This window comes from Capra hircus, assembly GCF_001704415.2.
Source record: "Capra hircus breed San Clemente chromosome X unlocalized genomic scaffold, ASM170441v1, whole genome shotgun sequence".
Classification (NCBI taxonomy): Eukaryota; Metazoa; Chordata; class Mammalia; order Artiodactyla; family Bovidae; genus Capra; species Capra hircus.
Window position 1 is genome coordinate 29106717 of NW_017189516.1, and position 16842 is coordinate 29123558.

General features: G+C 42.8%; 1 protein-coding gene across 1 annotated transcript; it reads left to right on the forward strand.

Annotated features, from left to right (window-relative positions):
• The first annotated feature begins 8378 nt into the window (after positions 1-8378).
• Positions 8379-9348, forward strand: LOC102169947 (type-1 protein phosphatase inhibitor 4-like). Its single transcript, XM_005700906.2, has one exon. The coding sequence runs from the start codon at positions 8528-8530 to the stop codon at positions 9161-9163; it is 636 nt and encodes a 211-aa protein (XP_005700963.1). The 5' UTR covers positions 8379-8527; the 3' UTR covers positions 9164-9348.
• The last annotated feature ends 7494 nt before the right edge of the window (positions 9349-16842 follow it).

Genomic DNA, 16842 nt, shown 5'->3' on the forward strand with positions numbered 1-16842 from the left:
AGCACTGCAGGCAAATTTTTTACCACTGAGCCACCGGGGAAGCCCTTACTGTTGCTGTGTATTATAAATCAATCCCCAAAGCCATTTGAACTCATCTGCAACGGGCCACCTTCACCACCCTCTACCTGATATCACCTTACCTGGCCATCCTTCACCTCAGTGCCTGGTTCAGAAAAAGACCTATATACAAAGCCTTCTTGGTCCCCCTCAGGCAGAATGAATCTCTCTCCCTTGGTACCCTGTTTTGTGCTTGCTTGGCTTTCCAGAGAATAGAGAGTATTATCTCCAGCTGCAGATCTTGACTTGTCTGAGTCACCTGCCTGATGGAGCAAGATATTTTCTGAGACTCCAGTAGTTATGGCGGCTCCTGGATCAACTCATCCACATTACCTGGGAGCTTGTTAGAAATACAACTTCTCAGACTCAGCCTACCCCAGCCCTAACTGAATCAGAAGCTCTGGGGGTGGGGCCCAGTATTCTGTATTTTAACAAACCTCCTCCCCCCTGCAGGGGGTTCTGATGTCCAGCCAAGTTTTGACAGCCACTGTTTGATGGTCCCTGACTCCCTCCTTTCTGTCACAGTGTCAGAGCGGCCACTATAAACTCTTTTGCTGACTGTTTAAACACAACCAACATGTTGGCACAACTAAGATAGAACCAAAATCCACTGCTAGGTTTACTTCTGTTGATGAGAGCTGAAATGTGTTAACCTTAGCTACTGGACTGATTATCAGAAAGGAAGAAGATTTTGTTGGTTTACATCAGCCAGAATAAATTGCCAGCTGACACTCTTTGTATGTGTAGTCACAAATACTATAAATCATTGACTGGAATTTGGTGACAGCTTTCCTGCCCCACCTCCCAGCAGATAGCATCTTGTTAGTGTGTCATGGGGATGCTAACAATATATTTACTGCATCTTCTAAGAAATCTGATGATTCTGGGAGTTATTTTTCTTTTTGTGTGTAGAACATCATAAAAAAGAATTGCAGCTTTTCATTTCTTTTTCTATTACACTCTCTTGCAGCTTTTATAATGCTCTTTCTAAAAAATATAGATATATAATAACAACAAAATTTGCTTCCAGAAGAGAATGGATCACACATTGTGTTATATGTGTGTGTGTGTGTTTTTCTCCCCAGCCATATTTGTACACATGGGAAATAATCCTGCTATAATGTCATCTTTAAAGGGCTGCCTCAAGGAATCTCAGTGTTGTTGGCAAAATTGAATTTTGCTGACCTAGATCACATTATTGCTTTTCTAATTTGACTATGGCTCATCCAGAGCTAGAAAACTTGGTCAGCTGGCCTATTGATTCGTTGCCCCAAAACTTTTGCACTTGTGCCTCCAGCTGAACTTGCCTCTAATATTTTAACTTGCTGTACAGAGGACCCAAGTTTCAGGTTTTTAATCCTTTTGGAAATGGTGGTTTTGTTCTTTATTTTCTTCTTTTAAGTGCTGGTGCTACTGGAGAATTGCACAGGCCCAAAAAGGCAGGGATGAGAAGGGAAATTCCTATCAATATCTGATTGGAATATGAGACGCATGCTGGGACCCCTTCTAGAGGTGGCAGGTAGCAAATAGGAAAGTGAACATCCAGAGCAGGCCCAGAGGACCTGGACACTAAGTGCTGGCTGTGCCACTAACCACCTGTGTGATCCCAGGAAAGTCACCATACCTTTCTGGTCCTTAGTCTTCATAGCTAGACAATGGGAACTTGGAGGATCTGACTTTCAGGATTTCTGGAATCTAATTTTATAATGCTTATAAATAAAAATAGTTGATAATATTTTTAAGGATCATATGGCAACTCTATTTTTAGTTTGTTAAGGAATATAATCAAGATTGCCAGGAGAAATATCAATAAAGTGAGATATGTGGATGACACAACCCTTATGGCAGAAAGCAAAGAGGAATTAAAGAGCCTCTTGATGAAAGTTAAAGAGTAGAGTGAAAAAGCTGACTTAAAACTCAGCATTTACAAAACTAAGATCATGGCATCTGGTCCCATCACCTCATGGCAAATAGATGTGGAAACAGTGAGAGACTTTATTTTGGGGGGCTCTAAAATCACTGCAGATGGTGACTGCAGCCATGAAATTAAAAGATGCTTGCTCCTTGGAAGAAAAACTATGACCGACCTAGACAGCATATTCAAAAGCAGAAACATTACTTTGCCAACAAAGGTCCATCTAGTCAAAGCTATGGTTTTTCCAGTAGTCATGTATGGGTGTGAGAGTTGGACCATAAAGAAAGCTGAATGCCAAAGAATCGATGCTTTTGAACTGTGGTGTTGGAGAAGACTCTTGAGAGTCCCTTGGACTGCAAGGAGATCCACCCAGTCAATCCTAAAGGAAATCAGTCCTGAATATTCATTGGAAGGACTGATACTGAAGCTGAAACTCCAATACTTTGGCCACCTGATGTAAGAAATTGACTCATGGAAAAAGACCCTGATGCTGGGAAAGATTGAAGGCAGGAGGAGAAGGGGACAACAGAGGATGAGATGGTTGGATGACATCACCGACTGGATGGACATGAATTTGAGAAAGCTCTGGGAGTTTGTGATGGACAGGGAGGCCTGACGTCCTGCAGTCAATGGGGTTGCAAAGAGTCAGACACAACTGAGTGACTGAAGTGAACTGAACTGATATCCTGAGAAAACCATAATTAGAAAATATATATGCACCCCAATGTTCATAGAAGCATTATTTACAATAGCAAAGACATGGAAGTAAACTAAATGTCCACTGACAGGTGAATGGATAAAGAAGATGTGGCATATATATATATATATTTATATATAAAATCGGGCTTCCCTGATAGCTCAATTGGTAAAGAATCTGCCTGCAATGTGGGAGACCTGGATTCAATCCCTGGGTTGGGAAGATCCCCTGGAGAAGGTAAAGGCTACCCACTCCAGTATTTTGGTCTGGAGTATTCCATGGACTATATAGTCCATGGGGTTGCAAGGAGTCAGACACGACTGAGCGACTTTCACTTTCATATATATATAATGGAATTCTCTCTGTGTGTGCTCAGTTGTGTCTGACCCTTTGCAACCCCAAGGACTGTAGCCCACCAGGCTCCTCTGTCCATGGAATTTTCCAGGCAAGAATACTGGAGCAGCTTGCCATTTCCTCCTTCAGGGGATCTTCCCAATTTAGAGATCAAATCCATGTCTCCTGCATCTCCTACATTGGCAGGTGGATTCTTTACCACAGAGTCACCTGGGAAGACCAATGGAATACTGCTGAGCCATTAAAAAGAATGAAGTGATACTATTTATAGCAACATGGATGGACCTACAGATCATTATGCTAACGCAAGTCAGTCAGACAGAGAAAGACAAATATTATATGATATTATGGATATATGGAATCTGAAAAATGGCTACAAGTGCACTTATCTACAGAACCAAAATAGAGCTATAGATATAGAAAATAAACTTATGGTTACCAGGGGTAAGGAGGGGAGGGATAAACTGGAAGATTGGGATTGACATATACACATTATTATATATAAAATAAACAACAAACACTCACCATATGGCACAGAAAAGTACTCAATATATTATAATGTATAAGGGAAAAGAATCTGAAAAATAATATGTGTATATATAATGAATATGTATATGAATATGTATATGATAAATATGTATAACTACATATAATACATATATATGTATGTATAACTGAATTACTTTCTTATACACCTGAAACTAACACAACATTGTAAATCAGCTATGCTTTAGTTAAAATAAAATAAATAGTTGATAAGTGAAATCTCAGTTTTATCAATAGCAGGGTCAAGCACAAGAGGAGGTTGAACACCTTTTTATTTCCCTAGCCATGAAAACTTCAGGTACTTTAGGAAGCAGGAAGAACATTTCTCTACTACAGACTCTTTAGCCCATTTCTGCAGGGCCTGCCTTCTGATATCTTTGCCATTATTTTCTATGTAACTCCTGGCAGACATTCTCACTGATGACATTTTTCTTTACTGAACATTCCCAAACTAGATTACCCTTTTGGAAGGAGGCAAAGTTGATGTTTACTATGTAACTTCAGAAATTCTCACTGATGTCCTGGCTCCTTTGTGACCTACTCTCAACGAAAATGTTGGTCTGTTTTGCTGAAAATTTTACTTTCATTTTAGTTGTAAAGGATTTGTTACCAAAACAAACCACTCATTATACACAAATATACAATTTCAATGTTTTATAGGAGATTATTTGACTTAATTTCAATAAACAGTCATTAGAAGGAAAGAAATAGAAACAATAGAGAGAAGTAACAGCACATACATCATCAAATTGGGCTGACCTACATCCAGACGTAAACAGTGCTGGGAAGTCCCAAGTAACAGCAATCTTGAGTTCCAACTGGGAAAGGGTCCTGGGCAGTGCATCCACCCCATGGATGAGACTTCAAAGTGCAGTTTTGTGAGCTCCTGCTTATAATTCCAAGCTGAAAACTGACATCATCAGTTTACACACAAAATGCAGCTCCTTTTTTTTAAGTTTTACAATGTTGTTTGTTTCACCTTGTGAGTCATAAGACTTAGACCCCGGAGACCTGGCCAGATCCTCAGGGGCTTAAGAGATTCTAAAACCCACTCCCTTTCTTATCTAAATAACCATCTGACTTGTGCTTGCCAGCAGGCACGAAACTGGGCGGTGTCCAGGCAGGTCAGAGGCCTTCTCTCCTGCTTCTAAAGCCTGAACAAGATTTCCTCCACTTTAATTTCCCTAACATAATCTGAATCTCCTCACTCCCATTCTTAAAACAGGTGATCACACAGAAAATCAACTCTTGGGATCACATTGCTTTGGGCAATGACTCTCTCTTACGAGGATTTTCCAGTTGGCCCCTCTCCCCAAGTGCCAAGTGCCTGTGATGCCTCAGGAGCCATGTCTGAGATCCCAAGAAGTGAGAACTCTGGTGTCTCCACCTCCATTCAGACAGACCAACTCCATTGCTTCCTAGCTCCAATTGTACTGATTTTTATTCTGGAGTTCTACATAATGTTGAATTTAGGGAAAAAAAAAAAGATTTATTGCCCTAAAACTTACAATGAAAAAGATGGAAAACCACTGTCTTACTGAATGTCTCTGTTGCTGTTGTTGCTAAATCGTGTCAGTCGTGTAGATCTGCCCATATTTCCAGGCTCTTCCTTTCAAGGATTTTTGCTCACTTCCCTCAGTTCTTTCATCCACTTCATAGAAATATGAACATCTGTCACAGAATATGGACATGTTCCAGTTATTGTTTATGTGTGTGTGGGGGGGGAGGGGGGGAGTAATAAAGATGAAATACGCAATCCTTGCCTTTGTTTGGGTTCCTACTGCAAAGGCAGTAGGAGAAAAAGGCTTTCCTTTAGGACTTGGATCCCAGGGAGCAGGATAGCAGAGAGGGTTTGTGAAACAGAGAATAAAAGAAACCAGCATGGGTCTGCATCAGCAAGTTGGCCATCCACTTCCCAAGCTCCAGCCAGAATCCAAAGTGGCAGGGATTCATGTCTCTCCCCACTCCTAGAAGGGCTGAAGTCAAAATAGGAGGTCATAATTACAATCCTCTTGCCCTATTATGAAGTGCCATTGTGTTACTGAATGATGAATTTCAGAAAACTCAAGAACTTTGCGATGGCTGAGTGAGTGAGTAAAAGTCGCTGAGTCATGTCCGACTCTTTGAGACCCCATGGACTGTAGCCTATGGAATTCTCCAGGCCAGAATACTGGAGTGGATAGCCTTTCCCTTCTCCAGGGGATCTTTCCAACCCATGGATTGAACCCAGGTCTCCCACAGTGCAGGCAAATTCTTTACCAGCTGAGCCAAAAGGGAAGACCTTGGGATGGCTGATTCATTCTGTATTGAACAGCTTGGATATTCAGACCACAGTATGTGGGGGTGGGTGCTGTGTACACACAAAAGCAAAATCCCAATGCACAGGGATCAGCATCTCCCTCAACATCCTGTTTACAGCTAAACACGCACAGACCCACTGTGCCTACCAGCCAGGACCAATTGCATTTGTGTGGGTCTGTGCTGCCTTTCAGACAGGTTTTTGAAAAGAGTAGCCTGGAGTATTTCTGAATACAGTAATGAAAGTTGTTTTTTTTTTTTTTTCCTCCTCACATACCAGAGGGTTTTCCTATAGCCTTGAATATCAGCTTTTGAATCCCTGAAAGCTCTTACCACACAATACAGGTTTTTTTTATTCAAAGAGTACAGTATCAGGAAATTCTTTTTCTGAGATGAATAATACAGTTTTAAAGTGATTGCAGAGTTCCTGAAGTTAGTAGGACTTTGGAGAATACAGGACAACTTGAACCTAAGGTGCTTAAGACCCTTGTAAAAGTTTAACAGTTCTTTCATGGTTTTGCTTTTGTGTTTTAAAATGTGGAAAGACCTTGAGGGAGAAAAGAGGAAGCAAAATGTTATCAGAAGAGGAAAAAAAAAAATCTTGTGAATGCTACCTGGAGGGGAAGATGTGAAACTGGATCTGAATTTCCTTTTTGTTTGTGAGAAGAATGTTACTGCCTGTGAAATATGAGGCCCGTGAAGGACAAAATGTTTCAAAGTCACTCTTTGGAACAACCCCCAAATTCCACATGTGGGGTGTTTTTGTCACATGACTGAACAACTTGTAACTGACAGTGAAAGCTCTGGAGCCCCCTTTTCTGCACTCACAAATCTCAGACTTCCAATTACCTATCACCTATCACCTGTTATGTGCTTCCCAGTAGTAAAGAATCTGCCTGCCAATGCAGGACACGAGAGATTAAGGTTCAGTCCCTGGGTCGGGAAGATGCCCTGGAGGAGGACATGGCAGCCCACTCCAGTATTCTTGCCTGGAGAATCCCCATGGACAGAGGAGCCTGGCGGGCTACAGTCCATGCGGTCACAAAGGGTCGGAAACGGCTGAGGATGCACGAAGTAGCACTGGCCTATCACTTACTATTCATTCTGTAAAAATTATGGTAATATCTACTATGTACCAGGTACAGCATCATGTTGTGAAGATGAAGATAATGGTGAGAAAAAACAGACACCTTCCCTTGTGTCTTGGAGTTCACCATCTAGTGTACACAGATAACAAACATAATGGCCACAACTATGACTGCTGCCAGAGACAATAGGAGAGGCCATGAAAACACAGGAAGGCTGATATGCTTTGGAGGTCAGGAAACAGGTTCCTGTAAGGCAGTCAGGACTGAGATCATCAAAGGACATTACAGGTTGTGGGAAGAACCTAGAGAGAAACTCTGGGATAGGAAGGAAGGGGACTGCTCCTGGAACTAAAAGGCAGGGAGGAAAAGCTAGAGGTAGGCTGGAGAGAAATGGCTCGGAGAGGGCTCCAAATTGGTATCACAGACCCTCACAGAGCTGCTTTTCCACCTCTTCTGGATTTCTGACTTTATGTTAAAAGAAAATGGGCAGCCATTAAAGGGTTTGAAAGAGAGATGTGACAAGATTCGATTGTGTTTTTAAAAAACCACACTGAATTGAAGGTGAATGAGAAGTTGGAAGCCAGCAGGAGACCCGATGGGGTGAGTGATGGGGGCTAGTTCAAAGGCTGTGGCTGTAACCCTGACCAGAGATGGTAGTGGCAGAAGAGATAGAATTGGAGTTTCTTGAAACATTAATAGTTAAGCCAGTAGCGAAGTACTGGATGGGAGAGGAAGCAATAGGTGATCAGGGAAGATGTTGGGGTGGGCAGGGAGGGAGGAGGCGGTGAAGTTATCAATGGTACCCGTAAGTGGCTGGGCATCCAGACCATTAATCGAAGGGCTGGTCAGAAAGCGGGAAGAAGGGTTTGTGTGGGTGTGTAGGTACAGGGAAAGGGAGGTGTGGGTAGCAACAGGAGAGAGGGGCAGGGGTCCTGTTTGTGGGGGAGGGTTGGAAGTGAATGGTCGCTCTAGCGCCTCGGCCTCCAGTCTTTCCAACCCAAGGAGTGGCTTTGAAACTTTGGACCATGACCTCCAGGGAGAAATAGGTTCTACACAGTCCACCTGCACAGACAGGGGATAGAGAAATTCACAAGACAGTGTTTCCCGGTTTCACGTGCAACAAACGGAGATTTTCTATTTTGTGTGTGGCTTAGTCATGTCCGACTCTTTGTGACCCCATGGGGTATGTAGCTCACCAGGCTCCTCTGTCCATGGGATTCTCCAGGCAAGAATATTGGAGTGGGTTGCCATGCCCTTCTCCAGACTTCCTAATCTTATACTTAAAAAAAAAAAAAAAAAAGAGGTCAGCTTGGGCATCCCCTCCACTCTCCTGAACCCTTCCCCTAGGCCCTGATGGCGGTGCTGACGGCGGTGCTGACGGCGGTGCTGATGGCGGCTGCGACCATTGTGGCGTCACCCCGGGGGATACTTTGTGACGCAGGAGATGGGGCGAGGCCTTTAGGGCAGGAGGCACAGTCCAGCAGCCAGACCGCTCAGCAGTTTGTGCCTGAAGCACGGCGGCGGGCAGCTGCGGCGACCCAACACTCAGCGGCGGCCCTTCACTCTCCAAAGATGTCAGCCCCCACCACCTCTCGCCGGCCCATCAAGGGAATCCTGAAAAACAAAGGTTCCACCGCTTCCCCAGTCGCAGGCTCGGCCCAGCAGTCCGGTGGACCACTCCAGGAGGTCCATAGAAAGAAATCCCAAAAGTGGGACGAGTCGAACATCTTGGCGACCTACCGTCCAGAGTACAGAGACTACGATTTCATGAAGATGAATGAGCCCAACACTCCCCAGCTCGGTCTGCAGAATTATGGGGAAAGAAGTGCAGAGAGTGAAGCCACGGCCCTCGACAGCTTAACCAAGAGATTGGCCGCCACCTACACCTCCGATTCCAACTATCCAGGGCGGGAGCCCGAACTGGATGGAGCGCACAGCAGCAAAATCTACCTTGACAGGCAAGAGAAACATCGGCAGTTCGAAATGAAAAGGAAACTTCACTACAGCGAAGGAAAGAACATCAAACTCGCCCGACAACTGATTTCCAGAGATCTACTGCATGACTACGAGGATGAGGATGATAAAAACGAGGAAAGCCACGACAAGACTACCACCCAGGAAGAAGCAGAGCAAGGCGCCACCAGCGACGAAGGCCTGCAGACACAGACCTGCTGCTACCACAGTGATGATGACGAAGACGACAAGTAGATCGGGTTTGATCGAGCAGACAACGCTCGATCCACGCTGCAATTGTTGGATCCACAACTTGTTCCTGTAATCTTCAGCTTCTTGTTCTGTGCAGCTCGTGCAAGTACTGAACTACTTACCAGTTACATTGCACTGTGATAATTCAATGGTAAACATAGCAAATAATAGCTTAACTGGAAAAAAAATCTCCACTTGGTACTCTGGTTCTTTGCCATAAATACCGATTCTGATATTCGTCTAAAACCCCATTACTTTGAGAAAAGTGTTCGTTAAAGTACATGTACATAGTATATAGCTTTTGATGTGTTAAAGGTTTAGAAAGGGTGGGGGGAGGCTAATTTATATTCACTTCTAGCCATACTAGCTTTAATAGAAACCATTTTGTGACAAAGGGAAAATGAGATTGGTACAGGGGGTTATGTAGTCTGATGAATATTCAGGCTGCAAAACACTTGTCTTCAGGGTGATCAGCCTGTTTAATTGAGAGGGAATATATTATAAGAGTTATTGCATTTTAGCTTTAAATTTTATCTTAATTTGTTTTCAGTGTTTATAAGAAAATGACTAAATGTTTTCTTATTTTTAAAAAGTCCTTTTCCCATGAATTATCAGGTTAAAATTGTCCCAATATTCTACTCTGTCTTTGTGCACTATATGGGCAGATTTGATATCAATTATCCTTGAAAGTCTAATGTTATCTCTGTGGTCCCTTCTCCAGACCTGCCTTGCCCTCTCCTCTCCACTCTTTATTTTCTCATCCCCAGGAAGTCTTGCCCTCTCCACCCTTTGTTCCCTCATGCCCCAGGAGGACTGAGGAAACAAAGGGTAGAGAGAGTAAGACAGGTCTGAGAAGGAACCACTGAGATAATATTAGACTTTTAAGAATAACTGATACCAAATCTGCCCATATAGTGCACATAGGGAGAGTGGACATTGGAACAATTTTAACCTGATAATTCATGGAAAAAGGACTATTTTTTTTATAAGAAAACATTTAGTCATTTTCTTGTAAACACTGAACGCAAATTATGATAAAATTCACTTTCACTTTTCTGGGGCATACACAGCACAGTTTTTATGGAGTATCATAGATGGTAAAAACATGAGAAGCGCTTCCTTCTCTCAAATATTCTTTCATTTGTTGCCACAGTGTCACTTCTGTTTCAACCATCATGGCCCCCTCAGTCTTCTAAGATGTGGAGAAAATAGATTGCATAGCAGAAGGGTAATAGTCAGGAAATAAAATTCAGTTGCTAAATTTTACACCTTTTTGGTTTACAGCCTGCTAAATAATCTGCTATTATTAGTTCATCATTTGTTCTAATTACCTTTTAGAGAACAACTGAGGTTTTTTTTCACAACAGACTCCTGTGCAACCAGTGACATGATTACAGTCCCAGAATGTATGTGGACAGAAGACAGCTCAAAGGTTTTGTGTGTGTGTGTGTGTTTCCACTTTTCTCTTTGAAACATTACTGAGGTAATTGTGGGTTCACATGCTGTTGTGAGAAATAATACAGAGAAAGCCTGTGTACACTTCACCCAGATTCCCCCTGGTAACATATTGTAAAACTAGTACACCATCACAAGAAGAGATTGACATCATCACTACAATCATGATACAGAGCATTCCGTCACAGCAAGAATCCCTCAGGTTGCCCTTTTGTAGCCACATGGTCTCCATTTCCATAATTTTGTCATTCAAGAATGTTACATAAATGAAAACATATAGCATGTAACCTTTTGGGATATACCAGATTTTTTTAGCCTTTTATCCATTCAAGGACATATGGGCTAGTTCCAAGTTTTGGTATTACAAATGAAGCTGCTATGAACATTCATGTACCGGTTTTTGTGTGAACATAAGTTTTCACTTCTCTGGGATAAATGCCCAGGAGTGCAATTGTTGGCTTGCTTGGTAGTTGCAGTTTCCTAAGAAACTGCCAAATTGTTTTACAGAGTTACTGTGCCATTTTAAATTCCCACCAGCACCCAGCAACGTGTAAGCATTCCAGTTTCTCTGCATCCTCACCAGCATTTGGTGTTATATCTATTTTTTATTTGTCATTTTTATATATGTGTACTGGTGTCTTAATTTGCCTTTTGCTAATAGCTAATGATGTTAAACATCTTTCCATGTGCTGCTGCTGCTGCTAAGTCGCTTCAGTCGTGTCTGACTCTGTTATTTGCAATCTGTAGATCCTCTTTGGTGAAATGCTTTCTGCTCATTTTCTATTTTGATCATTTTACTATTCAGCTTTGAGAGTTCTTTGCAATTTTTTTTTCACAATTGGTAGCTTCTTATCCTCTTAGAGACACTTTTGCAAAGTAACAGATTTTGATTTTGATGTGATTCACTTTATCAAGTTTTCCTTTTCTTTGTGGTGATTTTAGTACTCCTGTCAAATGTAATCTAGAAAGATTTTTTTTTCCAAATCATGATTTCCTAATTAAGTGACATGGTATTAGGATGCACAGAAAATGGACCTTTATTATTTAAGTTTGATTTTCCTTTGGAAAAAGGAATCTGATAATGTTCAGTTCCAGTTTCAACTTTTTATCAACATCACCTCCTCTGCTTAACTCCTTTGATGTCACCATTTGTTCACTCATTTTAAAGTATGAAATTCAGCCAGGCTGGCTATTTAAAACCTGGGACAGAAAATGGTATAAATGGATTGCTAAAAAAGAGTAACTTCCACTTGAAGGTCAAAGCAAATCTATTTCCCCCCCTAGACTTTGAAATTGCTTCCATTGTTTCCCCTCTACATTCGTATACTAAATAACATGCTATAATAAGACAGAGTATTATTTTTTAAAAAATGATAGTCAAGAGCTACTAAATTGGTTCCTTTAAATTACAACCTCAATTTGACAAACACTGAACTCAAAGGATCAAAATTTTTTCTCTTAAAGGATTTTGTTCTGGGAGTAACACTGTAGGTACTTATCAACCCTTCACACCTTAGAGTAACTGAAGAACATGGTGTGAATATTGATGAAAGGGAGGGGATTATAAAAGTGAGAGAAAGAGGTACCCAGAAGTGAAGAGTTGGGAAGGGAGGGGGAAAAATGAAAAAAAAAAAAAAGGTGGAGGTTTAAGCTCACTGGCTTTAAAAGTTATGCCTCGCTCTCAATGAGTCATTAACTCTGAGCTGTCATCAAGAGAACACAAAATCTTAGTGAAGAAATGATGAGGAAAAGAAGAGTTCTCCACTTAGCCAAATAATTAGAGCAATACTATTACCACTGCCACTACTACTAATCACCATTTATTGAGTATATGCAGTGTATCAGACATGGCACCAGGGCTTTGAAAGCCTTATCTCTTTCAGTGATGCCAGTGATGTTTTGAAATAGTATTTTGCCCATTTGAGAAATGAGAAAATTTCAAATAAATAACATTGCATAATTGGCCCAAATGTATAGCTGCTAGGTGGTAGAATCAGGATTCATACCCAGGCCTGTCTGGCTGACTCAGCCATGGTGTTTTCTCCACCATACAACACTGGCTCTGTGCAGGTCCTTAATGGTGGTGGAAGCCACCCCATCCCACCCTACCCCATCCCACCCCACCCCTCCTCCCTAATCACATACGTCTGCCCTGACCTTGTAGCAGGGGCTGCTTTTCTGTATAGACAGTGCAACTGGTCTAAGGAGAATGTCCTCCAATCTATTCTAAGAGGTGCCTGTGACCTCTGCCACACTGCCCACATCCTTCTGCTACCACCTCCCATCCCCTGCTCTGAGGTTGTGCTCAGCCAGGAGCCTGAGACATTCATTCATACAAAGATGCCACCAGGGGCAAGTATATTTGTCAATTGCACTTTGAAGTGCACAAATTTTTTTTGTGTGCATTTACCAAGTATGGCCCTGTGTCAGGTGCAGTAGCCAGGGAAAGAAAGATGAATGAAACACAGTCTCTGCCCTCAAGGAGGTCTAAGTCTAGGGCGGGAGACCTGTATGGTTCTGAAATATTCATTGATGAAGACTTTCAAAGAAGAGGATGCCTGTATTTAAAGAGGGACACGTCCTGATTTAGATTACATTAAAGGCTTGAAAGCAACGAAGGGATTTCCACATGCCTGCGGAGCAAGCAGCAGCCTTCAGAGGAGCTCTGGTCTCCTGAAGGTGAGGACGGAGGGAGCCTAGCCCTTGAGACCTGGTCTAGTTCAGCAGCATCAGACACCCTGCTCACACCTGGCTGGGGTTAGGGAGGCGGGCAGTAAAGAGGGATTAGGGGCCCACCATGGAAGGATTCACAAGTAAGGAGGTAAACCAAGAGAGATGAGGACCTCTGAGGCAGTAACAAATGGTTCTGCATTGTTTTCTGGGAGAATCCTTTTCTGCTCAGAGTTTTGATCTTATTTGAATGAGGAATTGTAGATACTTTGTCCCAGAAGTGAAGCAGTTATGTAAAATGTGAACCATGCTTCCTTTTTTTGGTTCCTGCTTTATGCCACTGTATGTCCTCTTTTGGAACATTGGGGCTCATGGTTGAAACCGTGGGTTGGGGAAGGTGCTGGCTTGTGCTGGGAGGAGAGAGGGACCCATCCTCATCCCTCCCCAGATGGCTGGGGAGAAGGGGTGGAGGAAAGTCAGGAGAGTGGCAGCAAGAGAGGCCAGCCAGGCTGGAGCCTGACAGAAGAAAAACTCTAAGGGAGGAAAACAGAAGAGGAAAGACTCCAGTTGTGTAGGGAAATACTGAGACAGAAATGATAACATTCAAGACCATAAACCTCTTGCATTTTTCTACTGTGTTAAAATTTTATGCCCCTTACTTGGGCCATTGAGCCAGTTCCTCTCTGTTTTACAAATGAGTTCTGCCACTCCTGTGCTACCCTGGTGACAAATCAGGTCTTTGAGCGAGGGCCCCCTGGCAAGAGGCTGGCAAATGGGGACAAAAGTGAGGAGTGGGGAAGAGCCAAGGTGGACAGAATGAGGTGGCTGGATAGGTGATTTGGGAGTCAGAGGGGAGTAAGATGATGTCCCGTGTGAGGCCACATGACTCAGGAGCCACTTTTTAAAAATTGAAGTATAGTTGATTTACAGTGTTGTGTTACTTTCTGGTGTACAGGAAAGTGACTCAGTTATATAACTATATACTGTGAAGTAAAAATGAAAGTTGATCAGTTGTGTCCAACTCTTTGCAACCCCAGGGACTGTAGCTCGCTAGGCTCCTCTGTCCTTAGGATTCTCCAGGCAAGAATATGGAGTGGGTTGCCATGCCCTTCTCCAGGGGAACTTCCTGACCCAGGCAGGGATCAAACACAGGTCTCCTGCGTTGCAGGCAGATTCTTTACCACCTGAGCCACCAGGGAAGCCCTATATACTATACTATACTTCAATTAAATGTATATATTCTTTTCCATTATGGCTTATTACAGGATATTGACTCTAGTTCCTCATGCTATACAGTACTAGGTCCTTGTTTATCTATTTTGTTTGTAATAGTTTGTATCTGCTAATCCCCAGGAGACGCTTCTATGCACTGCCCCTCTCCCCAACTTGTTCTGGCTTCTTTACTGCCCCTCACTTCTGTCTCAGGTGGCAGCCTACACTTTCCCCCAGGGGTGTTGTTGACTGCTTACACTATTGTTGGCCCAACAAAATACCACACATGCATGCGTGCTTGTGTGCTTAGTGCTGTCTGGCTGTTTGCCACCTCATGGTCTGTAGCCTGCTAAGCTTCTCTGTCCATGGGATTTCCCAGGCAAGAATACTGGAATGGGTTGCCATTTCCTCCTCCAGGGGATCTTCCCCAACCAAGGATCGAACCTGCCTTTCCTGTGTCTCCTGCATCGCAGGTGGATTCTTTACCGCTTGAGCCATCAAGGAAGCCCAACAATATCATACTTCCATCATTAAGATTATTAGGGAGAAAGGTGGGCGGGGAGAGGGATGAGGGATGGAACCTCCAAAACCCAAATGAAAGGAAGAATACACCCAGAAATCTTTGATAAGAAACTTCATCAAATTAGCATTATCATTTTAAAATGGAAAAGTCAGTCCCTAAGCTGCAAGAGGCAGCATTTATATACATTCGTAGGCAATGGGGTGGGGGGAGGAGAGGTTGAACTCTTTGCTGGTGTCCACATGGGTTGAGCTTTGGCAGCTGAAGCTGCATGTGCAGGGGCTCTGGGGGGAATTAAGGACGCAGGCTGCAAAAAATCTGGGGAAAACTGAAAATTGCTGGTGTGTGTCTGTATTTGTGGTGGGGAGGGGGACTGCAGCGAACGCTGCCTTAGGCATTTTTTCTCAGCAGTATAAACACAGTTCTCTAATATAAGGTTTTACATTATTAGCTCTTAAAAATATAAAAAAATTGTTTTTATCATTGTGTAGGCAGAGCATATTTGCATCACTGAACCTGCCTATGCATGCTGGGTACAAATATCTTATTCTTTCCTCTTCTTTTTTTTCTTGTTTTAAAGCAGACTCTGAAAGGTGCATATGAGCCCAGTTTCCATAGCAATTGCAAGCATCAGTGATAACCCAGAGCTTCTAAGTTATAATATACAGGCTACCCTATTAATGAGTTTCAAACTGCATTTCCCTGAGACAACGGCTCAGCCACTGATAGATAAGGTCAAACCCCATCTCCAAACTTTAAATTAAATCAGGATAGATCAAAATGCAACAGAAGGAGTGTCCTTTTGGAAAGTGTGATGTTAAAAAAAAAAATACATTCTTTGTGGAGGCAAAACAGTTGCTTTTCTGGTTTGTAGTGCCCAGATGGAAAAATCCTAAAACAGATACTGCTTCTTCTGGGTTATTAATGGCATGTTGTCATTTCCTTATGCTATTTGTGAGTGAGTTTTTCCCATGGTAGCTCAGACTCTAAGAAAGCACATAATCCTTTAACCCAGGAAGAGCAGATAAGATGGTTAATACTTGCTAGATCTGAAATGACACTAGTTCAACTGTAATTGATCAACTTGCTTATTCATGTACTTAGTGCCAAGACTCAGTGCCTGCCTTCAAGGAGCCCCCGGATTAGTGACAACTCAGCCTTGTCACCAGACCATTTCTATACTGTGCAAGAGAGCTTTACAGAGGCCTTCAAGGGGCATTGCCAAGGTCTTAAAAGCCCTTCCCATGGAGTTGATTTCGAGGACAATACTTCCAAGTAAAGTGGAACTTAGCCAAATGAAGAGAGGTGGGCCAAGGGAGATTGGCATTCCAAATGTAGGTCAAAGGCAATGTGGTTTGTTTCAGGGACCTGCATGGTGTCTTATGAAAGAGAATGCGAGGGATTAAAGAGGTAAGAAGGGTGCTGAAAGGTTTCACCTACAGTGCCAAGGTCAAGGGAGCTAAGGGAGCTACTGTCATTTTATTTATTTATTTTTAATTGGAAGACAATTATTTCACAATGTTGTGGTGATTTCTGCCATACATCAACATGAATCAGCCATTGGTATACGTATGCCCCCTCCCTCTTGAGCCTCCCTCCCAACTTGTACCCCATCCCACCCCTCTAGGTTGTCATAGAGCACCAGATTTGAGCTCCCTGCGTCATACAGCAAATTTCCACTGGCTATCTAATTTTACATATGGTAATATGTATGTTTCAATTCTACTCTCTCAATTCATCCCACCTTCTCCTCCCACCCCCGCCCTTGTGTCCACAAGTGTGCCACTGCCGTTTTTAAGAAGGAGGGTGATGTAATCAGACTCCT

What these genes read in the sequence shown, in the direction of transcription:
- LOC102169947 (XM_005700906.2), top strand. Translation starts at nt 8,528, where the DNA reads ATGTCAGCCCCCACCACCTCTCGCCGGCCCATCAAGGGAATCCTGAAA.